Source organism: Pan troglodytes, chromosome 13 (assembly GCF_028858775.2).
Source record: "Pan troglodytes isolate AG18354 chromosome 13, NHGRI_mPanTro3-v2.0_pri, whole genome shotgun sequence".
Lineage (NCBI taxonomy): Eukaryota > Metazoa > Chordata > Mammalia > Primates > Hominidae > Pan > Pan troglodytes.
In genome coordinates this window covers 135,666,106-135,690,158 of record NC_072411.2, presented here as the reverse complement: position 1 = coordinate 135,690,158, position 24,053 = coordinate 135,666,106, and the positions used below count along the sequence as shown (strand labels likewise).

The 24,053-nt window shown below is 52.8% G+C and overlaps 2 protein-coding genes across 45 annotated transcripts in view; one reads left to right on the top strand and one right to left on the bottom strand.

The window, feature by feature from the left end:
• Positions 1-8,789, top strand: part of USP40 (ubiquitin specific peptidase 40) — a 91,540-nt gene extending 82,751 nt beyond the window's left edge. For all 22 annotated transcript variants that reach the window (XR_010149936.1, XR_010149932.1, XR_010149935.1 and 19 more), the window contains 2 exons: positions 3,031-3,125; positions 6,833-8,789. Coding sequence is in view for 18 of the 22 variants with exons in the window: in XM_054679561.2 (XP_054535536.1) it covers positions 3,031-3,125; positions 6,833-6,944 (207 nt within the window). In the remaining 4 variants the exon portion in view is untranslated. The remainder of the gene's footprint in view (positions 1-3,030; positions 3,126-6,832) is intronic.
• A 3,729-nt stretch (positions 8,790-12,518) lies between these two features.
• DGKD (diacylglycerol kinase delta) overlaps positions 12,519-24,053 on the bottom strand; it is a 118,424-nt gene continuing 106,889 nt past the window's right edge. For 20 of the 23 annotated variants that reach the window (XM_003309528.6, XM_063790907.1, XM_063790902.1 and 17 more), the window contains 6 exons: positions 23,442-23,553; positions 23,166-23,258; positions 20,341-20,460; positions 17,421-17,538; positions 16,023-16,153; positions 12,519-15,206 (listed from right to left, as the gene is read on the bottom strand). In XM_003309528.6, the coding sequence (XP_003309576.1) occupies positions 15,117-15,206; positions 16,023-16,153; positions 17,421-17,538; positions 20,341-20,460; positions 23,166-23,258; positions 23,442-23,553 (664 nt within the window). In that variant the 3' untranslated portion in view covers positions 12,519-15,116. Of the gene's footprint in view, positions 15,207-16,022; positions 16,154-17,420; positions 17,539-20,340; positions 20,646-23,165; positions 23,259-23,441; positions 23,554-23,598; positions 23,770-24,053 lie in introns of those variants that run through there. The other 3 variants (XR_010149938.1, XR_010149937.1, XM_016950742.4) reach the window with 3 other exon arrangements.

Genomic DNA, 24,053 nt, shown 5'->3' with positions numbered 1-24,053 from the left:
CACGTCATGTTCTTGGAAGGCAGACCTCACAATAGTAAAGGTATCAGTTCTTCCCAAGTCTGTAAATTCAGTGAAATTCCAATGAAAATCCATATAGATTAGATTAAATAAAATTAATAGCATAAATTCGTACACTAGAGCAAAGGGCCAAAGAGCTAAGATTTTCTTTTTTTGTTGTTGTTGAGACAGTATCTCGCTCTGTTGCCCAGGCTGGAGTGCAGTGGTACGATCTTGGCTCACTGCGAGAAGAAAAAGGACAGGGTCCTTGCCTCACCAAGTGTTGACTGATCACAGCTGTGGCGACAGTGTAGCATGGAGGCACGGGTAGACAAACAGGCTCATGGACAGGGTGGAAAGCCCAGAAACAGAATCACACATGTGAGGAAATGTGACAGATACTTGAGGCAACATTAAAAAATGGGTTATTCAATGAATGGTGCTGGAAAATTAGTTATCTATGTAGGAAAATCATATTCATTAATTTTCATAACCCTAAAATTAATTTTATACAAGTTGAGTATCTGTGATTCAAGATGCTTGGGACCAGAACTGTCTCAGATTTCAGGTTTTTTCGGGTTTTGGAATATTTGCATTATACTTAACGGTCGAGCCTCCCTAATCCAAAAATCTGAAATCTGAAATGCTCCATTGAGTTTCGGATTTCTGGATTAGGGATGCTTGACTTGAGTCAGCGTCAGGCCCCATAAAACCTGTACTTACCTCTGCTCACACCATAGTCAACAGGCAATCCAGTTGAAGACTTAAATGTGAAAAGCACTCATTTTCAATCTTTAGAAGACATAAGAAAATCTTTGGCTTCAGGTTAAGGATTTCTTTTTTTTATTTTTTGAGATGGGGTCTCACTCTGTCACCCAGGTTGGAGTGCAGCAGCATGATTTCCACTCACTGTAACCTCTGCCTCACGGGCTCAAGCGATCCTCCCACGTTAGCCTCCCAAGTAGCTGGGACCACAGGCACGTGCCATTATGCCCGGCTAATTTTTTGTATTTTTGGTAGAGACGGGGTTATGCCATGTTGCCCAGGCTGGTCTTGAACAGGAGAGTTCAGGCAGTTTACCTGCCTCAGCCTCCCAAAGAGCTGGGATTACAGGCGTGAGCCACCATGCCTGGCAAGAAGGATTTCTTAAACAGAAAGTGCAAACCATGAAAGAATCAGTAAATTTCATTACATTAGAAGTGAGAACTTTTGTTCATCAAAGGAAATCATAAAAAACAGTGAAAAGGGAAGTCACAAATGGGAGCGACATACGCAGTAACACAGCAGAGGGTTATTCTCCAGCATAGACAGCAGATCTTCTGCAAATCTGTTATCAAAAAATAACCCAATAGAGAAGTGGGCCAAGGTTATCACTGGCAGTTCACAGAGGAGAACAGAATGGCCAGGAAACACATGAAAAGAGAATCAGCTTGCCAATTGCAGGGAGCTGCAGAATCCAGCAGGGAGCTGCCCTTGCTAGTGAGACCGTGGGAACTCCCACACACATGACCAGGCGCAGTGGCTCACGCCTGTAATCCCAACGCTCTGGGAGGCCAAGGCAGGCAGATCACTTGCACTCGGGAGTTTGAGACCAGCCAGGGCAACGTGGCAAAACCCAGCTTCTTGGGTGGCTAAGGCAGGAGGATCACTTGACCCCAGGAGGTGGAGGTTGTAGTGAGCTGAGATCATGCCACTGCACTCCAGCCAGGGTGGCAGAGTCAGACCGTGTGTCAAAAAAAAAAAAAAACTCCAGTGGGAGCACAAGTTGGTACAGCTACTCTGGAGAGCAGTTTGGTGTTAGTTTAGTACACAGATGCCCGTCGATACAACCAAGGAGTCCCACTCCTAGCTGTATTCCCTAGAATAACTTGCCCATAGGTGTGTGGAGACACATGGATATGCTCACTGAAGCATTACAGTTAATAGAATGAAGTGGAAAGAAATTGACAGATTTTTTTTTTTTTTTTTGAGACAGAGTCTCACTCTGTCACCCAGGCTGGAGTACAGTGGCACAATCTTGACTCACTGGAACCTCCACCTCCCGAGTTCAAGTGACTCTTCTGCCTCAGTCTCCCATTCCCCAGCCTCAGCCTCCCCACAATTTTTAAAACTTGTGTCATGTGCAGTTTCCTGGAACAGAAATTATAATATTGGCTTATCATATGAGTGTATTAGAATAGAGATTATAATACTTGACACGACATGTTCCTAGCAGAGGCGGGGCACTGAGAAGTAGCCAGACCCTCCTGCAGAGCCTGGTTAATCTCTCAGTCATTGAAGAGTTTAACTGTGATGTCTAGCCAGAGCCAGCTCCCCACCTCCACACCTGAGAATGCAGCCAGCGACCTGGGCAACCCCCAGCACGAACCCCGCAGGCCCTGCGCCGTGTCTTTCCTGACACGCACTTCCCTTCCTGGGTGCGCCCCTGAGGCATCCTCCCTGTGGACAGCATTTACGGAAATAACATGCGTGTGGAAAACGACCTGCGAGTCCTGGGAAAGGGAGGAGGCTTGCCCAGTCACGGGAACGCAGGGAGCAGCCTGTGTTTGTGAAACCCTGCAGTTAAGGCTTGCAGGAGATGCCAAGGAAGTAAAGCCAAGTTCATGCCTCTCAGAAGCTGGGGCTGGCTATAGAAATACAGAGGCGAGAACAGACTGACGGTGTCTATAAAGTAAACAGCTGTGCTTCTGGCGCGGCGATGAGAGATCCGTGTGCTGATGTGGATGATCTCTGTCTTCATGTTGCCTGGTAGCCCTTTAAAGTCCCCCTGTTGGCCACTCGCAGTGGAAGCTTCTGGAGCTGAAGGGAAAGGTCAGATGGCTGGAAATTAATTTCCCTTGTGGAGCTCTTCTTGCCACCCCCGAGTTTGTTTTCATCGAGCAAGAGGATTTTTTTAAATCAGTTATTCACCTAGTTTATGTAAATTTGAATCTGTTCTTTTGTCAATATAGGTAGTTTTTTAGACATGCCTCTTTTAAATGTAGGCTAAAAAGATGTCAGAAAACACTGCTCATTACTTCTTTTAAAATGTAGAATCTCCTGATTGACGACGATGATGATTTCAGTACAATCAGAGATGACACTGGAAAAGAAAAGCAGAAACAACGGGCCCTGGGGAGAAGGAAAAGGTAATTGCTGGCGTCTGCACAGATGTGCAGCTGACAGAGCCCTCTCTGACTCTCTGTTACTCCTGCTTGGAAACTGAGAGGGACCGGAAACTCTTGTTGATTCAGAGTGCACACAAAGCACACCAGTGTGGCGGGTCCTTCTCTGCCCCCTGAGTTCTTTCCTCTCCTTGAGTGCCTCCTCCTGGAGCTTTCTATGGAACAGGTGAAGTCCACGTGGACTGCAGAGGCACGATGAGGAGCCCGCAGATCCATGGCCCCCCGGTCCCCCTCCTTCCTCCTCACCCGCAGCCTCACCCTCTGCCTGGCTCTTGGCTTTCCCTTCAGGTTCCCACACCCTCAGGTCTCCAGAACCACCCCGTCTTGCTGCCACCTCAGCCCTGCTGCGGGCTCCCTGTCCTTCTCCCGCTCTCTCCAAGGTTCCCGAGAGCCTGGCCACTCTTCCAGGGGACGCTGCTGTGGCTTCAGGGCTGCTACCCCCCTTCCTCCAGGACACTGCCTGACCCCTGGCCGCCAGGACTCCGCTGCCACAGGCCATCTTCTACCTCTGCTCAGGACTCCTTGCCTCTCTCCCTCCTCCCGGCTCTGGCGCCGCCTGCCGTTGTCTGGCTCTGCGCTTACTGCCACCGGAGGAAGCAGGTGCTGCTTGCAGTCAGGCCAAGCCACAGGCTCCGTGCCCAGCCGGCTCTCTTCAGGCCTCCAGGCCACACACCCGGAACTGGGGCGTGAGGCTCAGTTCGCACTGCTCAGCTCACCACCACCACAAGTCCCAGGACCTGCCCGTGGCATCAGCTCCATGCAGGCCTCACCAGAGGCCCCCAGGCATCCTCATCCTCCCCGACTCCCCGACTCACGGACTCTGGGTCTCTCCTAAATCTGCCTTTTGTCCTATTCTGACTGCTTCTGCCCTGGTGGATTTCATCTTTCCCTGCCCAAATGACTGCAGGAGCCTGATCTGGCCCCGCTCACCCTAATCCCCCTCTCCTCCCCCTCAGTATCTTGGGTGCCCGTGTGCCAGGGACTGCATGCCCTCTGCCACTGGGGGCGTCTGGAGAAGAGAGGTCCCAGGTGGAGGTGGCAGGGCAGGTGAGCGTGACCTCGTGACCATGGCAGAAGTGGGGGTTTGAGCGTGGTTAGAGGCTGCTGGAGGGTGTGAAGGGGGACGCGTTGACATGATCACTGGCTGCTTTGTGGTGAGTGGATTCTAGGAGGTAGAAGTAGAATCAGGGAGCCGAGCGAGGAGACTCCCTGAGTGAAGATGGAGGTGGGTAGGGACTGTGTGAGCTCCGCAAGCAGCATGGCCCCTGGGCCAGGGCCCCTTCCTCTCTGCTCTCCGGGGTCTGGGCTGCTTTCCAGACAGCACTGTCCTGTGGCCTTTGCTGACTCCCTAAGGGCCCCGGGAGCCCCAGGATAGCAAAGGACCTGTGCCTGGCCTCACCCCCATTCGCAGCTCTGCAGCCCTCAGGTCCTGGTGCCCTCAGAGACCTGGGATATGGGAGAGGGGCTGCAGCGCTGGCTGCTTCGGGGTTTTCCTGTTTAAAGGTCAGACACACACACACACACACACACACACACGTAAAATTCTATACGTGTCTAATACATAGACACTAAAATACTGTTTTCCACCTTTTTTTTTTTTTTTTTTTTTGCGATGGAGTCCCACCTCGTCGCCAGGCTGGAGTGCAGTGGCACGATCTGAACCCACTTCAACCTCCGCCTCCCGGGTTCAAGCGATTCTCCTGCCTCAGTCTCCCAAGTAGCTGGTACTACAGGCGTGCACCACTATGCCCAGCTAATTTTTGTATTTTTAGTAGAGACGGGGTTTCACCATGTTGGCCAGGATGGTCTCAATCTCTTGACCTTGTGATCAGCCCGCCTTGGCCTCCCAAAGTACTGGGATTACAGGCGTGAGCCACCGCACCTGGCTCTGTTTCCACATTTAAATGTGATGCCACTGACTTCATCAGACTTCTCCACGCATCCTGTCAAAGCCTTAGTTGTCACCAGGGCGGTTATTTGGAGACATCCAACAGTTCCCCAGGCCCTGGGAGCTCCATTGTCATCTGTGCTGTTTGAGATAGCACATTTTAAAATTTCATGTTGCTGTCACTGAAAACCTCATCTTAAGCCTCACATGTGCTGTTTGCACAACAGTAGACCACTGGTGTCTTCTGAACACCGTGATGTAACCACTTACTATATTGTTTTTCATTTTTTTTGGAGTTAATAGTGTCACGTGCTTTCAAAAGCCACCAAAGAGGTTCACTGAGAAATCTCTGCACCTCCCTCCCCAGGTACACAGCCTCTCCCAGATGGGCCAGCGTGACCGTCACCTGCATGTCCTTTCAGAGACCTGTGTATAGGGGCAGAGGAGCTTTCCCTTCTCTTTTGACCAGAACTTTCTTGGTAACCTTGCTGTTTTCATGTACCAGTGTGTACTCAGCTGCCCCGTCTCATGGTGGGAGCGTGGTGTCCTGATGCATGGGTAGACCACAGCTTAGGTGACTTATGCCCACCTCACACACTTCCAGGCTGTCGGCAATCTGTCACCATCACAGTGAATAACCTTGTATATTCACCATTTTGCAGTACAGATGTGGATATATCTGTAGGACAGATTTCTGCAATGGAATTGCTAGGTCAGAGGGTATGGCTGTAAACATTATCTGCAAATAAGAAAAAGGCAACCAATCCAATAAAAATGTAGGTAAAGGGTATGAACAGTTCATAGAAAAGGAACTGCAAATCGCTTGCCAGCATATAAAAATATGCTCAGCCATTCACTCATGATAAAAGAGGTGTAAATTCAAGCTACTCCGAGACAGTGCCACATGCCTATCGGCAACACTAAAGTGGGAAAGACTCGTGTGTTGAGGACGCAGAGTCACTGGGGCTCTCATCCCGTGTGTGGGTGTGGAATTGGCACAGACACTTTGGAACTCAGGACAGTACCTCCTGCTGCATCTGCTGGGCACTTCCCGGTACCCAGCCTTCTACTCCTCAAAAACATGGACGCGTGCCTACCAGGATATCCCCAAAATTACACGGCAGCTTCATTCACCATGGCCAGATTCTGGCTGTATTGAAGGAAAGGCTGCTCAGCAGTGGGATGGCGGGTGGGCCGCGGAGGCTTTCTGTTGGGGACTGTGCAGCGTGGGTGGGCCACACACATCAGGCTGGGCCAAAGCACCCGGCCGCAGAGCACCTGCCGCACGGTGCCATGGGCTGGGGGGGTCACAGCGAAAGCCAGTCTCTTGAGTGGGATGCCAAGTGGCCTGTCTCTCCGGGCAAGACTGAAGGGGTGGAGGCAGCCTCTGCATCATGTCACACAGGTGTGCGTGATTGTGACGAGTCGTGCAGCGGTGTGTGTGCCATGTGTGTGCACTCCGGATGTTATTCTTCCGTTTAAAAAGTAAGGAAAGGAAGGTTTCTCAGCTGTGAGGCATTTTCACTGAGCAGATTGAGAAAGCCCCAGAGCCTGAACCATGCTGTGCCGCCAATGCAAAGCAGGGGAAGGCAGCTGGCCTGGCACAGGGCTGGTGGCAGGGCAAAATGGGGCCCTCTGGCAGGTGGCTGAGATCTGTCTGTCCAATTGCAAATGCACGTCCTTGTGGCCTATAAAATTGGAGTGTATTTTGGGGTCTTCGTGAACCCCTCACCCTGGCACCCACTGCATCCATGAGTCAATGACAGTGTCTGTGTCTCCGCAGCCAAGAAGCCCTCCACGAGCAGAGCAGCTACATCCTCTCCAGTGCAGAGACGCCTGCCCGGCCCCGAGCCCCGGAAACTTCTCTCTCCATCCACGTGGGGAGCTTCAGATAACCGTGCCGCTGCACGGCTCCACTCCCGATGAACTCTCCGGCTGATGCCACAAACGTGGGTTTCCTGGGCATGGGGACTGGCTGCCTGGCGCCTCCAATCCCAAATCCTCTGCTTCCTTTGAGCACAGGGACGGCTCCTCTGAGGCCTGGCCAGTGCATGTAGTCACTTAGCTCTGCAACACGTGGCAGCCACGGGGGCTGGTGCAGCTCTGGACCCAGCTGCCAGTAGGTGCTGGGCTCTCTCACACAGCGCCTGGCCCCAGCCGCCTTTTTTTTTCTTTTAACCAGAAAATGCACAACGTATGCGTGAACCGCAGGTATGGAGGCAGCGGCATGCCGTCGCCCCGCTGTGGGAGGTGTGTGGGGTCAGCCCAGCCACTTACCTCTGTGTTCAGATGACTCTCGTTCGCCCTGACCGGGTTCTCACAGCATCTCAGGCCACTGCGCCACCGCGCTGGTGCTGAGCAGAAGCGGGGTCTGCTTTCAGGACTTCATTTCCCCCACTCGTTCTGGCCGCACATGCTCCATGTCTGCCCTTTGGTCTGAGTTAAAACTGCGATGCTGAAAAGTGCGAGCTCTTTCCCCGAGGAGGAGCCACACAGGGCGGCCTCCGAGGGTGAGTCGCTCTGCTAAGCAAGGGCGGCCGCTGCACGTCAGCCCGCAGGCCGAGGGTCCAGCTTATCCTGGGTGCTCTGTGATCAGAAGGTCCTTGGATCCCGAGGACTGCGGCTGCTGCCGTCCACAGCGCCTCAGCCTCTCTTCCTGTGTGGAAGCGGGGCAGGCAGGGCTGTGGCAGACAGGCCTGGCATAGCCCAGGTTCCAGGTGTCCTGGGCAGCCTGACTGGGTTCCTGAGTAGCCTCAATGAAAACACCTGAGAAAAAGAAAATGTAAACTAAGGAAGGGTTTTTCCACTTAATCCAACCCAGATTTCTATTCAACTTAAAGGATTTAATTGGCATTTGTGAGAAATAATAGCACCTGTGTCACTGAGTTGATTGATTTGGGACACAGACGGTTGACTTTCCCAGACAGCAGCTTAGCGGAAAGCAGCATCCCGAAGACGGTGTCGCATGTCCTGAGCCTGCTTGTCACCTGGGCCTCACGGTTTCTCGTCAGCCCCGTCACTGATGGGAAGCAGCACTGAAGTGTGAGGGCAGAAAGGACACCGCTGGAGTCAGGCGCTCCCCTGCCTGTGACCCTTTTCCAACAAGCTGATGCTGAGCCAGCGGCCTGCTCTGTCCCGCATACTCCTCCCAACAGTCCAAACCACTACCAGACAGAAGCCACATCGCTTCTGCACACGTGTCTGAGAGCGTCTGCCATAGACACTGTGCGTTTCCGTGAAGCACTGCGCCCTAAGGACCCAACTCTGACTAGCAGCTGCCTCCCACTCCCAAACACTAACCCCGCTCAGGAGACTCGCACTGGGTGTAGACTGCGTCTTTGCAGAGGGAGATGATAGAGGCTTCTGATGACGCCAGAGCTGTAAGTGTCGTGATGAGCTGGGCGCCCAGCCCTTCTTAAGCTGTTCTGTTTCTGTGGCTTTAACTGACATATTTCTGTAGCATCCGCCTTCATCTCATCTCAGCGTAATGAAATATTAATGAAATTGCTGAAAAGCTTTGCCTTCGAGAGGCCAGAAGCCTCGCGGAATGTCTGCAAGTCCAAAGACGCGTGTGGGTTGTGCCCTGAAGTGCCGTCCAGCAGGCGCGTGCGGCCGGGCCGGCCTGTGCGTGTGGCCTTTGCCTTCTTCCCTTTCTTCCTGTTTTCTGTTTTTTTAATTTGGGGATTGAGAAAGCTGTACGATTTTGTTAAAGAAAAAATAAACCATTTTTTAAAGTTGTAGCCCTTAGCTGCTTTTGGTTGCCGGCTACTTCGTGCCCAGCTTGCTTAAGAGAGGAACTTTTGGCCGGGCGCGGTGGCTCACGCCTGTAATCCCAGCACTTTGGGAGGCCAAGGCGGGTGGATCACCTGAGGTCAGGAGTTTGAGACCAGGCTGACCAACATGGAGAAACCCTGTCTCTACCAAAAATACAAAAAAAAAAACACAAAACACCGGGCATGGTGGCACGTGCCTGTAATCCCAGCTACTTGGGAGGCTGAGGCAGGAGAATTGCTTGAACCCGGGAGTTGTAGGTTGCAGTGAGCCGAGATTTGTACCATTGCACTGCAGCCTGGGTGACGGAGTGAGACTCTGTCTCAAAAAAAAAAAAGAACTTTTGGCTGGGCTCAGTGGCTCACGCCTGTACTCCCTGCACTTTGGGAGGCCAAGGTGGGCGGATCATTTGAGGTCAGGAGTGTAAAACCAGCCTGGCTGACATGGTGAAACCCTGTCTCTCCTAAAAGTACAAAAAATTATCTGGGCATGGTGGCGGGCGCCTGTAGTCCCAGCCACTCGGGAGGCTGAGGCAGGAGAATCATCTGAACCCAGGAAGCAGAGGTTGCAGTGCGCCAAGATCGTGCCACTGCACTCCAGCCTGGGTGACAGAGCGAGACTCCGTCTCAAAAAAAATACATACATAAAATAAGGAACTTTTGTGGCCCTTTTCCCCAAGCCTGCTTCAGATGCTAAATAAACAGTTTATATTTAGAAATACTGCAGCAGTGCTGCTTTAGAAATAACAAGTTTGCTTTGGTTTTAAAAAGTTCAGACTCATGGGAAAAATGCACTGGAAGAAACTGGATGTCATCAATCTGGTTTTATTTTCCTTCTATGGAAATACGTAATGGTGGTGTCGCCACAGAAAACATACTTATTCAACAGTGACTTTTTCTAGCCAAAAAAGGGAGGGGCAAGAATTCCCTTGCAAATCATTTTGGCGCCATCGATGTGAGTTTAACCTGCAGAACAGACCTAACAGTGAGGGACCAACTTACAACAGCCCCTTCACCCTACAGGTCCATCATTCTGTTCTGTTCTGGATAACGCACCCACCCAAAGCATGGCCATACCAGGGTTCAATAAAATCCATAACAAACGCATTCTGGGTGAAGCGGTGACCTCAGTATCCAAGTAAAGAGAGACTGCTTCCAGCTCCCTCTGGCCGCTGCCCTCCCCCACTCCCACCACACACGCCCACGTGCTGCCATGCGTCCAGGTCCCTGTGGCAATGGCTGCAGAGTGTGGCAGACAGGGCCCTTCATCTGCAGGTCCTTGCCCCCACTTGGGGTGGCAGGAGCAGACACGGCAATCTCCTGGCTCAGGAAACAAGAGTCCACCAATGAGCTCACACCAGGCTGGGGCGGGGCCAGACGAGTGCTCAGGGGACAGAGGTGCCTCTGCCACGCCCCAGTGTGCTGCTCTGAGGTGGTTCTGTCTCCGCAGGCACCTCCCCAGGTGCCGAGACGCCACCAGCAGCTCCATCACACGAGGCAGCCACCAAGTGCCTCTTTCTGCAAACCAGTGAAAGCCCTGGGCTCTAAGTGGGTGATGTCCATGGGCTCCATGGAATGACAGTCGGGGGAGAGGGGAAGGTGCATTGCCCAGAGCTTCCAGGTGCCCATGTCCTTCACACGCATGTGCTTCAAAGATGGCAGCACCCTCGTGTTGGTGTGGCTGTTAAACCTCCCTCCCAGCCACATCCCCCCCACCCCAGAGGGGCGACTCCGAGTTGCACCCGCTCCTAGCCCAGGTCTAAGAGCTCTGGGTGGGGTCCAGTAACCTACAGCCAAGGAACGCGTGTGAGCCCACCTGGAGCCAGGGCACAAAGGGGTGGGGGGACCACAGCAAAACTCTTCTGGCAAACAAGAGAGGCCACAAATCCAGGGTTCAGTTAACATTACTGGACCAAGCACCCAGTTTGTTTTTCTAAGTGGTTGGGGAATTCTGAAGAGGATCAGTTTAAAAACAGTATAGACCCTGCTGCATTTTCTCCACTCAACTCTACTGTCCCGTCTCGCGATCATGCTACACTTGCAGCCCCGTCCACTCTAGATCGCTGCCCGGCCTCCCCACGCTGTCAGATGCTGTCTCTGTGAGAAGCCCCCTCCTAACTGCTTTCCCACACAATGGAGCCATGCCCCGTGTGAGATGAGCCACGCAGGCACAGGAGTGAGGCTGGCAGAGCACACACCAGCCTCCCCCCAGGTCTGCCCCTGCCCAGGCATCTGGTGCCCCCAGCACGTGAGGCGCCCCGGCTGCTGTGCTGGAAAGCATGCCTGTCACTTGGGCCCAATTTCCTCACCTGTCATGTGGGCTGGGCTTGCTATGAGGCTTGGGACACGGGAGAGCACGGCTGTGGAAAAGATATGCCCTCTGCCTCCCATGTCAGCCACGCGCTGGCTGTGCCTCATGGGGCAAGTTGTGTCGCCTCTCTGAGCCTGTCCCTCGCCTGTAAAATGCAGATAACCCACCATGTAAGGCTGTGAGGGGAATTAGAGGAGTTCGTACATTCAAGGTACTTAGACCAACACCTGGCACAAATTATAAAGTGTCAGCCGTCAGCATCCCGATCACCGTCATAGCTCGTACCCTTCGCACTGATTGGTTTAGTCATGAGTGCGTGGGGCAGTTCTAGCCAAGACATTAGAGGAGGTCGGCTGAAGCCAGAGCTTCGGAAAGGGCTCCCTTTACCTTAAAAAGAGACACACATAGGATCGCTTAACGCCAGCAGTTCAAAACCAGCCTAGGAAGCAAGCGAGACCCAGTCTCTACAAAAAATTTCACAAACTAGCTGGGTATGTTGTCATGCACCTGTACTCTCCGCTACAAGGGAGGCTGAGGTGGGAGGATCACTTGAGCCCAGGATTTGGAGGCTGCAGTGATCTACGATTATGCCACAGTACTCCAGACCAGAAGATAGAGCAAGACCTCATCTTCAACAACAACAAAAAAAAGAGCAGGTGACACATAAAAGAGGCAGCCATTTGTCCCCAAACACCTTACACTGGTGTGATGCCTGGAGCTGTGGTGGCCATCTTGCAACCATGAGGCCTGAAGTCCTGAATGGCCAGAGAGGAGAATATACACCAGAAAAAAAAACGGGGGGGTTTGTTACCATGGAAGGAGTGAGGAAGAGCTGCTAGGGAGGCAGCCAACACTCCCGGAGCGCATGCAGCCCTTCTGTACCCGACCAGCCTGATGGTGTCTTCCATGAACGCAGTCCCCATCCCTCACTCCAGGAAACTGGGGAAGACAATTCAAGTGGCCTTGATCTTAGACAGTTCCCTTGGAAATAAAAGTACCAAGACAAAGCAGAGAAGTCGGAGAGCTTCAGGTTTGCAGTTTTATAGAAAAGATTTAAGAGGGTTAAAATATTCGTTAAAATGGCCCTCAGTCTCCCGGGCCAAGGCTGTGCGGTCACACCTGAGAGCCTCAGCACTGCCCAGTACCCCCTCTCTCCTTGCGGAATTTTTAGTCCAACTGATCACAGAACCCACACCTAAAAAATACAACAGCATTCTAACGGCATTCTAATGGCATGCTAATGGCATTCTGTTTTGCTTTTTAGCCACCAACAACTCAACCTATTTTCAGAGCAGGTGAAAAACAATTCTGAATCCAGTTTGGAAAGATTCCGGCAACCAACACTTTATGTCAAAGCACAAGGAACGATGACAAAGACTCTGGCGATGGAAGATCAAAAACAGGCTTGTTTTATTTATACACAGAACAACTTATGTACAGCACTCAGGTATGGACTATGTACATAACAATACAAGAGGCATTTGTTTCCACGGTGGTCACTATATAAATTAAGATTATAAATACGAGGGGGTAAGCCCCACCTGAGGGCACAGAACCTTTTCTCCAAGACTCTTCAGGGATCCTTCCTGCCTCTCTCTGCACAGCAGACCATGAGGCCCGTCTGGCAACACCACAAGGGGACCTGGGCCGGGGCAGCAGAGCAGCCCCCAGACAGCGAGGACACCCCAGTGCGGGACGCCAGCCCAGCACCAAAGGGCAGGTTCCTAAACACTTGTGTTCATTCCTTCCTCACATTCTAACTTGTTAGAATTAGAAAAATGGTTTTTATGTAAACAGTGTTGTTCTAATCACTGACAACATATTAATTTTAAACACTTTTGATCCAAACCCAACTCCTTGCCAGGAGTAGGACACCGAGGACTTGGGGTGGCCCTGATGTCCTTGAAGCCACAGTCAGCTGTTTATCCTCCTCATGTCCCCTCCCCACCCAAGTTCCAGCTTGCCTGGGGCTTGTTCTGGGACTCTAAGAGCCCCGGGATGCCCACACCGCCAGGCCAGCAGGGCCAATGGTCATGCAGGGACTGTGGGACAGGTTCCCATCATCTCCTGTGTTAGCCCATTCCACCTGGGAAACCAAGCGACTGCCGTGGCTGGCTTATTTCTCCCTCTGCCAACCCCCATCTAAAATGTTCTGGGGAAAACAATGAGAGGTGGAAAAGGTAACATACAACCACCTTCCACCCACATCACTTCCAGTGAGGCAGCTAAGTCCGCCAACAGAGCGTGGGAGAGTCTTTCATCCAAAAATCCCAACACGTCGCATGCAGGGACAGGAGGCTGTGCTGGGGAAACCCAAGGCCTGGCTCAGCCTCCATACTCTAAGGGCCTTGGCCCAGAACGACCACGAGAGGGGAGCACCCCAAGGCACGCAGAGGGGCCCACCAGGGTGCACTGCAGAGGGGACAGAGGGGCTGTGAGTGGGAGGTGGGCCAGTGCTGTTCACTGCCGCCTGCTCAGGACCAGGGGCTGCGGCAGACCCAGCCCGGTCTATGCCCACCCCCGCAGGTGCAGCCCAGCTTCTGCACATCAGATGGAGTGACGCTGACTAAAGGACCTGGACAGCGCCGGCAGACACTCCCAACACTGTCCTTCTCTTTGGGAGCCAAAGAGAAGCCACGGCCAGGCAGCCAGGCCAGAGCCATTTCCTCCTCACACCAGGGCAGGGGTTACAGAAACCTCTTCCCAAGACATTTACAAGCACCTCTGAGCCATGACTATCAACGGGAAAAAAGGGCAAAGTCAGTGCCCTGGAGGACCAGGGGCATCCTTCACCTGGGCACTGTCCCTACGGGGCACAGCCCTCTCCCCAGGGGAGCTCCCTGCCCTCTGGCACCATCATCTACTAGTTTAGAGCCAGGACAGAGGCAGGGCAGGGGCAGCGCGGACCATCAAATCAGAGTCCCTGCCAGCACCTCCAGTGACATCACGCCCGGCAGCAGGCGACAAGAAGCCACTGCAGGGGCAGACACTCAGGAGAGCCTCCGGCCTCCAGGCCACCGGACGGGCTGAAGAGGTCAAACCACCCCCGGCCCACCAGGGCCACACTCCCTGGAAACCACAGAATGGGCAGAAAGAGTCTCCCAGAGCCAGGAAGCATTTCCCACACAGAAACACTCATGTGGACACACATCCTCTGTCTGCAGGGATGCAGCTGGCGAGCTGTCTCACTCACACCCCAAGCTGAACTCGCCTAGAGCGTCCGGAGACAGAAGGGCAGGCGTCCCCAGCCCACAGTGGGGGAGGGAGGAGCAGGAAGAGAGAGGATGGAGGAGGGAGGAGCACAGGCCCTGTGACACCCAGGGAGGGGCTCCCCGCCTGGGAAACAGCACCCGCTGCCTTGGCTCACGCAGGAGGAATTTTTTTTTCTCTTCACGTCAAATTACAATCAACAAGACTGGAAACATCCATGCTACTTTCAAACCAGGAAAGAGCATGATTTTTGTTCAACAAAAGCTGCATCAACAAACAGGGGCCCTTGCAGGCTGCTGTGAAGCCACAGGGTGGCTGGGCCCCAGCCACGTTTCTGAGAACTGGCTGGGGGCCAGGAGGCGGAGCCACACGGTGCGGCCACAGAAGGACACACGGAGAGGAGCCCCCGGGACAATCCAAGCACGAGGCCAGGCAAGCAGTGCCCAGGAGGCCAGACGCCGCTGGATTCCCTGGCCCACAGCACAGGCGGGCGAGAGCTGAGTGGCCGTGACACATGTGCCCCAGGTGACTCTGAGCTGGAGAAAGTGTTGTTTCAAAGGTAGCTGTGTTGTTATGTTCGAGACCCCAGAGCTCTGGTGGACGGTGTCACGGAGGCTTTCTGTAGCTGACAGAGGAAGTAGCACCATGAGAAGGGGGCGGGCTGCAGCATCCGCCCAGGGCCTCAGTGGCAGGAGGCGCAGAGGCCACAGGCTGAGAGGGCGGAGGCTAGGCCTCGGCGGCGGGGATGTGGAGGCCACAGGCTGAGAGGACAGAGGCTAGGCCTCGGCGGCGGGGGCGCTGCGGCTCAGCTCCTTGATGCCACACAGGATCCTCTTCATGTGGCCCACCTTGGTCACGCCCAGGTCCTGCAACAGAGAGGACACCGCCATGGATGCCGAGAAGACAGCCAGGGCCAGAGGGCTCCACAGCAGGCCTGCCACAACGGCCCTTCCCATTCGGCTTGTGAACACAAATGAGAGCCAAAATGACAAAAACGGTAAAACAAGATGGAAACAGCTTAAAAGTAACAACGATACAGACGCCTGGCCCATTGTTCCTGCATTCTAGTCACTACCATCAGCAAGGGCAAATCCAAGACAAAGACAAAACACAGGCCTAAAAGCAAGTGGATGACAAGTGACCTCATGAGAGCCACTGTCCAGGACACCCACAGTGGCCTTTTGCCCTCTCGGGACTCAGCCAGTGATTCAACACCCAGGGGTTGGCCCGTTGAGGCCAACCTGGGCAGGGGCATGGGCCTGCAAGATGTGGCATGAGGCCTGGCATAGACCGAGGCCTGGCACCCAACCACCCCTCCCAATGCTCCCTGCAGACGAGTGGCAGCACCCGCCCAGGAGCAGCAATGGGGACAGTCGTGTGTGACTGTGCTTCAGGGTCTGTGTCCCCTCATGGTGTTTTTAACACGAAGACAGTCCTTGTCTGAGTAGCCTAAGATAACCAAGGCTCTGCCCCATTATGTCTGCTCCTGGCTTCCTCTGGTTGTGCTGGGTGGAGCCATCACTGCCTAGATGAGGGCCACAGCCGCCCCCACCTGAGGTATACACGAAGGCCTGAGAAGAATCGTGATGCTGAGACATGGCCAGGTCGGGGGAGAGGATGGAAGAGAAGGGAGCTGCGTGCAAGCCCAAGTGCAGGTTCCAGGGAGACGCCTATGGAAGTACCTTGAGGTCCCTCCGCTCCAGGTGCAGGAGCTCAGAGCCCCGGATGTCGTGCCGTGTGAAGATGTCCTTATACTCACAGAGACTGAGGTGCTCCAGCCAGGCAGCAACCTCCTCTGTCCCCCAGAGGTGAACTGTCGGAGATGGAAAAGCAGGAGTGCAGTGAGTGCTCAGAGCCCAGTGCGAGGTAGGCAGCAGCTGGCACCCAGCACCTGAGAGCCCAGTGCCAGGACAGGAGACGTCCCAACAGCCAGCACCCGAGACAGCCCAGCAGCAGCCAGCGCCTGAGATAGCCCAGCAGCCGGCACCCGAGATAGCCCAGCAGCCGGCACCCAAGATAGCCCAGCAGCCGGCACCCGAGATAGCCCAGCAGCCAGTGCCTGAGATAGCCCAGCAGCTGGCACCTGAGCCATCTCTGGCAGCCGGCATCCATCACCCAGCCAACAGCACCACCCACCAGCAGTGCAGAAAGAGGCACAGAGCCACCCGCTCAAGGGGCGATGGCTGCAGCAGAGCTGGCATCTGTTCCTGCCAGGTGGGCCGCCAGCCTCTGGTCATTTCCCCGTGTCCCAGGAGGGATTTACCACCACCAAATATGAGGGAAATGTCCTCATGATTGTGGCCAAAGCCAGCTTTTCCTCCAGCTTCTAGAAGGGTTAAATTTCACTTCTGGACCATAGCAGGAAGGGAGACGAGCAGAGATTTCAATTCACATAGTCAGAGCCACCATTATTAACAGAAACCCCATTTCTGGACAAACATGCAAAGAAGAAAAACCCACAGGAGCTGCCCTGACTGGCGGCAAACACCAGTCCCAATACCCAGGCTTGGAGGCCTCTCCAGCCCCTGACAGCACTGGATATCGCCTGGGTATTCAGGGCTGATCCTTCAGACAGAGAGTTTAGCTCCAATTTACTGACCCAAAGGAACAATGTCCTTCAGGACCATATTCGATTGATTTCATCACCCACAATCTCTGGTGGCCTGGGCTTCCCAGCACAGGAACCTCGACCAATGCATCGATTTATCAGGAACCAGCAGCCCAGGAGGGAGCAGGCAGGGCATGCCCCAGCGCGGCCTGAGTCCAGAGCTTTGTGTCTCCAAGTGTGTCTTGTCACCACTCCACTGCTGTCTTCCTCCCCACCTCGAATCCCCCAACTCAGGGCAGGCAGAAAGCCAGAGAGCACGTCAGGGCCGGGTGTGACAACGGTCAGAGGGGAAGCAGGCAGGGTGGAGGGCTGCAGCTACCAACAGACAAGTGTGGTCGCAGGACCGGGGGTTACAGCACAGGGACCAAGAGGGAGGAGCTGCAAGGCCAAGGGAGAAAGCAGAGACCAGGGGAACGGGGCCGATCCAGCAGGCATGGACGGCCAGAAACACACGCGGGAGAGAGGCAGGTACCCGGGGCTCCCAGGCTACTGTGAGCTTCTTTGTTCTTGTTGTTTTTCTCCTTTTTAAACTTGGTCACGAGGCGGAATTTACCACTGCGACTGCGCTTGGCAAGATCCAGCATCACACTCTGTTGGGGAGAATGAGGAATACTGAGAATCAGGCTGCAACTGGTCACGGCCTCATGCCCATCTCCACCAGAGAGGCTGGGAGGGCAGGCAGGGCTGAGATGAGCGGGAGCTGGGAAAGACCTCTTGTGCCTGAAAGGGCTTCTCTCCCTTATTGATTCTTGTATTTAGTGTTGATTGTAGTGAGTGTTAAAGTGGTTTCAAAGTGATCATAGTGTCTATTTTTATCACATTCTACTTCCTTCACTTTACATGTGCATTTCTCATGAGATTTAAAAACTTTTTGAAAATATCATAAATATCAGTATCTAAACAAAAATTATTAAAATAACCTCTTTAGCCAATCTTCTAGTGTTGGATTGCTGGGCTTTGATTCTTAGTATTACGAGTATCTGTCTAATGAAAACTCTCCTGCACTTTGCATTCTTTCCTTGCGATCCACTCCCTGAGGCAGAAGAGCAGAGGAAGGGTGAAGAGCGGAGCCACACAGGGGCTCAGCCTCTGCTCTTGACAGCCATCGGCGGCGGCAGCCTCTCCACACAGCACTCCCAGAGATGCACGGAGGTAACACTGCCTCACTCTGTGATGCACTCTTTATAAGAGACACTCCAAATAAAGCTTGAAAGTAAAACTATGAAAAAATATAGCAAGCAAGTAGACTTGAAGATAAAAAGAATTACTAAAGATAAAAGGATCATTATATAATGATAAAACCTATGGGTACCCAATAACATAGCCTCAAAATACATGAAGCAAAAATACACATAACCACAAAGATAAACTGAGACATCTACAATTATGGTATTAGAGTTAACTGATCAAGAAGACAAAAAAAATTTCAGTAGGAACTTAATGATGTAAACACAACTGCATACAAGATACATTTACAAAAACCACCTATTGGGCAAGTCTCACCTCAATACATTTCAAAGGACTAGTAACATACAGACCATTGCTTGGAGCACAGTAAAATGAAGTTAGGGAATAAAAAACATAGTCTTGAACAGCTAATTTAGATGCTTATTATTTGGCACAGTTTCGTGACTATTATAACTGTCATAAGTTGATGACTATACATAACAATTATTGTATTTTACCAATATAAAGTGATCCTCTTTTTATCATTTATTGTCTTACATATGCAATTTTATTTTTATATTGTTACTTTGGATTTTTTATGGTGTTTTAATTATTTTTAATCTTTCTGTATCATAAATTTTTTATTAGGAGTATGAGAAAAAAAAACAGGGCTCTTGTGAGCAATATATGGTTAGGTTTCTTTTAAAACACAACCTAAGAATTTACTTTTAAGAGAAAGCCATGTCATTTTTCTGTTATCTTATTTTCATGCTGTTAGCGATACCCTTGCTGGTCCTTTATTTTCTTTTACAATATAAATTGTATTTTATTTTTGTCCTTGGTGTCAATTTGGAAGATATAAATCTTTTCAGCTCTATTAGAAATTACCTTTAAGTTTAAAAAAAAAATTTTTTTTTTAATAGAGACAGGATCTCACTATGTTGCCGAGCCTGGTCTTGAACTCCTCGGCTAACGTGATCCTCCCACCTTGGCCTTCCAAAGTGCTGGGATTACAGGTGCGAGCCACCACTCTTGACCCTAAAAACATTATTGACTCTGTATTTCTCCAAGTATGAAAGTCAAGAATGTTGTTTGTAATGTTCTTCCACTGTAAGAGGAGGAATTTAACATGCTTTCCTCCCCCGGTCCATGTCCTCTTCCCAGCCTCTCACCTCACTGCCCACTTTACTGGCCTTAATTTAATCTGGTATTATAGGGCTATGTCACTGTGACATCTGTTGAATCGTTGTATATTATTATTTTTGTAATTTTGGGTAAAATTTTTTAATCACCTTTACAATGAATTATTTAATGGATTTTGAGGAGCTTGCCCTGTCCCTTTATACCCAAGTGCCCTCACTGAGAAGCTGCTGAATTTCATCCATCGGCTGGAGTGCCTGAGTCAGTTTCCCATGAAAGGATTGCATGCGTCAAAAAACGCCCCAGGGCCCCGGAAAGAGCGGTGCTGTTGTGCAGCTGCCCACCTCTGTCCCCTCGCCTTACTGCTGCCCACAGGTCTCACAAACCCCACTGGGCAGGGGTGCCCAGGTTTGGCATCTTGCAGTTATTTGCCTTCTGCAACTGTACGGCCCAAGATGAGCTTTCCTCATGGCCCCTTTGTGTTCTATCTCTGAAGCAGGGAAGCCAAGAGACAGGCTGGGGTTTGTCCTTGTCCAGACACGGCCCTCTCCAGGGCTCCTTCAGCCAGCACTCCCTGCAGAAGAATGTGACTCCACCCCAGGGTCCGCTATGCCCTGGGTCCTCGGGTCCCTCCCAGACCTGCGACGAGCTGGAGTCTTTCTGTTCACACAGGAAGAGAGTGTGAGTGGGGAGTGGCGCACACCAACTGCGCCCTGTCCACAGCAGGATCCCAAAAGGCTGCCATTTATCCCATGATACATCTCCACCCTCGGGGGAGGCTGTGGGGCTGGGCTCAGCCTTCCTTCTATCCACTGTCCAGGAAGCCCTGCAGTTCTGTTTCAGAGGACAACAGGTCCCTGGTCCTCAAGGGGCACTCTTAATCCCAGCCCAGAACTCCTTCCTACCTGCTGTCCCTCCCTGCCTTAAAGAGCATTTTAATAGCGAAGTCTGGAGAAGGCCCCTCAGGGGCTGCCGGAGCGACACCATCTTGATCCCAGAGCCACACGGGTCACAAGGAACACAGGCACTGCAGGCGAGAGCCACCATGTCCGGGAGACCCAGGCACAGCCCTATGAGCCACATACCTCTTCGTCGCCGGGCTCTGCGGACTGGCAGAGCCACGGGGTGTCCGCCAGCCTCCTGAGCTGTCGGTCCATCTCGGCAAGAGCACTCCCCAGCTGCTCCTTCTGAGGCGGATCCAGCTGCTGCTCCAGGTGGAGGGAGGGAGAGAGAAACGGAGAGTGTGCGCTGCTGATCAGCGCGAGGCCCAGGGGGGTGAGGTCCGCTCCAGGGCTCTGCTCTGCTCTGATCAGGGAGCTCACTTTCCAGAAACGAAGTCCCAGAGCACCAGAAAAGGAACCAAACCCAGAACCTCACTTTCTAAGTAGTGCTGGTGAGAGAATAAAACTGTCCATCAGTCAACGATGAATTCACATAGAGCAAGGCTGACAACTGACCTGCTTGTGTCCCTCTGTCAGAAATGGGGTCGGAGCCATTCACCTGTGTCAAGCAGTGGAAATGCTGTGGGAAGCAAAGTCAGCAGTCGAACCTTGCAGAAGGCAGCAGGAGGTGTGCAGTGAGGACATGAGTGTGACCACGGGACGTGGGACGAGGGGAGGCGTGGGATAAGGAGATGCGTACAGTGAGGATTTCTGTGGAGTGAGGAGATGTGTGGAGTGAGATGTGTGGAGAGAGGAGATGTGTGGAGTGAGATGCGTGGAGAGAGGAGATGTGTGGAGTGAGGAGATGTGTGGAGTGAGGAGATGTGTGGAGTGAGATGTGTGGAGTGAGATGTGTGGAGTGAGGAGATGTGTGGAGTGAGGAGACGTGTGGAGTGAGGAGATGCGTGGAGTGAGATGTGTGGAGTGAGGAGATGTGTGGAGTGAGATGCGTGGAGTGAGGAGATGTGTGGAGTGAGATGCGTGGTGTGAGGAGATGCGTGGAGTGAGGAGACGCATGGAGTGAGGAGATGCGTGGAGTGAGATGTGTGGAGTGAGGAGATGTCTGGAGTGAGATGTGTGGAGTGAGGAGATGTGTGGAGTGAGGAGATGTGTGGAGTGAGATGCGTGGTGTGAGGAGATGCGTGGAGTGAGATGTGTGGAGTGAGGAGATGCGTGGAGTGAGATGTGTGGAGTCAGATGTGTGGAGTGAGGAGATGTGTGGAGTGAGGAGACGCATGGAGTGAGGAGATGCGTGGAGTGAGATGTGTGGAGTAAGGAGATGTGTGGAGTGAGATGCGTGGAGTGAGTTGATGCGTGGAGTGAGATGTGTGGAGTGAGGAGATGTGTGGAGTGAGATGTGTGGAATGAGGAGATGTGCGGAGTGAGATGTGTGGAATGAGGAGATGTGTGGAGTGAGATGCGTGGAGTGAAGTGATGTGTGGAGTGAGATGCGTGGAGTGAGGAGATGTGTGGAGTGAGATGTGTGGAATGAGGAGATGTGTGGAGTGAGATGTGTGGAATGAGGAGATGTGTGGAGTGAGATGTGTGGAATGAGGAGATGTGTGGAGTGAGATGTGTGGAGTATGATGTGTGGAGTGAGATGCGTGGAGTGAGGAGATGCGTGGAGTGAGATGTGTGGAGTCAGATGTGTGGAGTGAGGAGATGTGTGGAGTGAGGAGATGTGTGGAGTGAGATGTGTGGAGTGAGGAGATGTGTGGAGTGAGGAGATGTGTGGAGTGAGATGTGTGGAGTGAGGAGATGTGTGGAGTGAGATGTGTGGAGTGAGATGCGTGGAGTGAGGAGATGTGTGGAGTGAGGAGATGTGTGGAGTGAGATGTGTGGAGTGAGGAGATGTGTGGAGTGAGGAGATGTGTGGAGTGAGATGTGTGGAGTGAGGAGATGTGTGGAGTGAGATGTGTGGAGTGAGGAGATGTGTGGAGTGAGATGCGTGGAGTGAGGTGATGTGTGGAGTGAGATGTGTGGAATGAGGAGATGTGTGGAGTGAGATGTGTGGAGTGAGATGTGTGGAGTGAGATGCGTGGAGTGAGGAGATGTGTGGAGTGAGATGCGTGGAGTGAGGTGATGTGTGGAGTGAGATGTGTGGAGTATGATGTGTGGAGTGAGATGCGTGGAGTGAGGTGATGTGTGGAGTGAGATGTGTGGAGTGAGATGTGTGGAGTGAGATGCGTGGAGTGAGGTGATGTGTGGAGTGAGATGTGTGGAATGAGGAGATGTGTGGAGTGAGATGTGTGGAGTATGATGTGTGGAGTGAGACGTGTGGAGTGAGATGCGTGGAGTGAGATGTGTGGAGTGAGATGCGTGGAGTGAGGTGATGTGTGGAGTGAGATGTGTGGAGTGAGATGTGTGGAGTGAGATGTGTGGAGTGAGGAGATGTGTGGAGTGAGGAGATGCGTGGAATGAGGAGATGTGTGGAGTGAGGTGGTGAGTGGGGTGCGGAGTGGAGGGCTGGGAAACCACACCTGGGGCGGTTCTCCAGTTGCCCAATCTTTATCAAGCCCCTTCCTCCTCATCTTTAAAACCAGAAGGCTGGCCAGTCAGTCTCTCAGGCCTCTCCCTGTTCTAGCCCCTGTGATTCAGTAACAGCCCCACAGCTGCCATATCAGCCGGTTTTGCAGGGCTGAAAATGGAAGGTGCCTGAGAGTGTGGCCAGCTCTCGGCAGGAGCAGGACTCTGCACTACAGGCTTCTAAGGCAGAAAAGCATCTTCTGTCCACGACGACAAGGGTGTTTCCGCTGCAAGCGCTTCTCGCATGCTTGAGACAACTTGACTGAGGGGTTGCCAGCAGGGGTGGGCACCAGCCGCACAACAAACCAAATGACCTCTGCGGCCCATTCCTTAAGACCGGGAACTCTGGACTAAAGTGTGCTGCCCTGTGTGCCCAGCAACCTGGCGACAGCAGTCGTTTCACACACAGCCCGAGCCCTGCTGTCCCTGGGGCACCAGCTTACCAGGGCCATCTTCCCAGACAGCAGCAGCTCTGTCTCACTGCGCAGAGCTCTGAAGTTATTCACCATTTCCAGGACGAAGCTGCAGTTGAGCCCCTAGAAGAAACCAGGCAAATATGCATGGGGGCGGGGGGCCGAACATGCACGGTTGGGGGCAGGGAACAAGCACTGGGAGGGCCGAACATGCACCGGGGAGGCGGGGGAATGAACATGCACGGGGAGGGCCGAGGGCGGCAGACACTGAGAAGAAGCCAGGACTGAAAAGGCCAGAATAGCTACCTCTGTGGTTCTGGGCTTGCCATACACACGGTCCATGGACTTGGAGCTGGCATTGACGGCGTGGGCCAGTTCCTGCTCCATGTCCCGGTGAGACTGAGCTATTTCTCGGATACTAGAGAGGAAGAGAAGCACGGGCAGATGTCAGGCCAAATGGAAGGGCAGCCTTTCACCATACGCATCCGAACACGGCCCAGGTACCACCTGGAGGGCTGATGTGGAGGGCAGGCCCAGCAGGACGACAGGGATCGTGGCTCAGCCCAGCGACCGTTCAGTCACAAGCTTGGGCACAGGATGACCAACAGCAAATGGGAGGGCTTCCACGAGAAATCTGATGTCAAAATCCAAGATTTTCCAGGGAGAGAAATGTACAAAATGAGGCTTACAACCTGTAAAACGGCCAGTGGGCAAGTGGCAGTGTGCACAGGCCCACTGCAGAGACTGCTGCAGTAAGGCACAATCCCCACAGCCTTGCTGGAACCTGTAACTGGCCGGTCTGTCCCTGGGGACAAAAGGACCCTCATCTGAACAGGACAATCCTGGTGCAGTGATGGGCTCTGAGCCAGACCCCAGATAGCAGCCCTCATAGGGAAGACGGTGAGAGCACAAGTCACA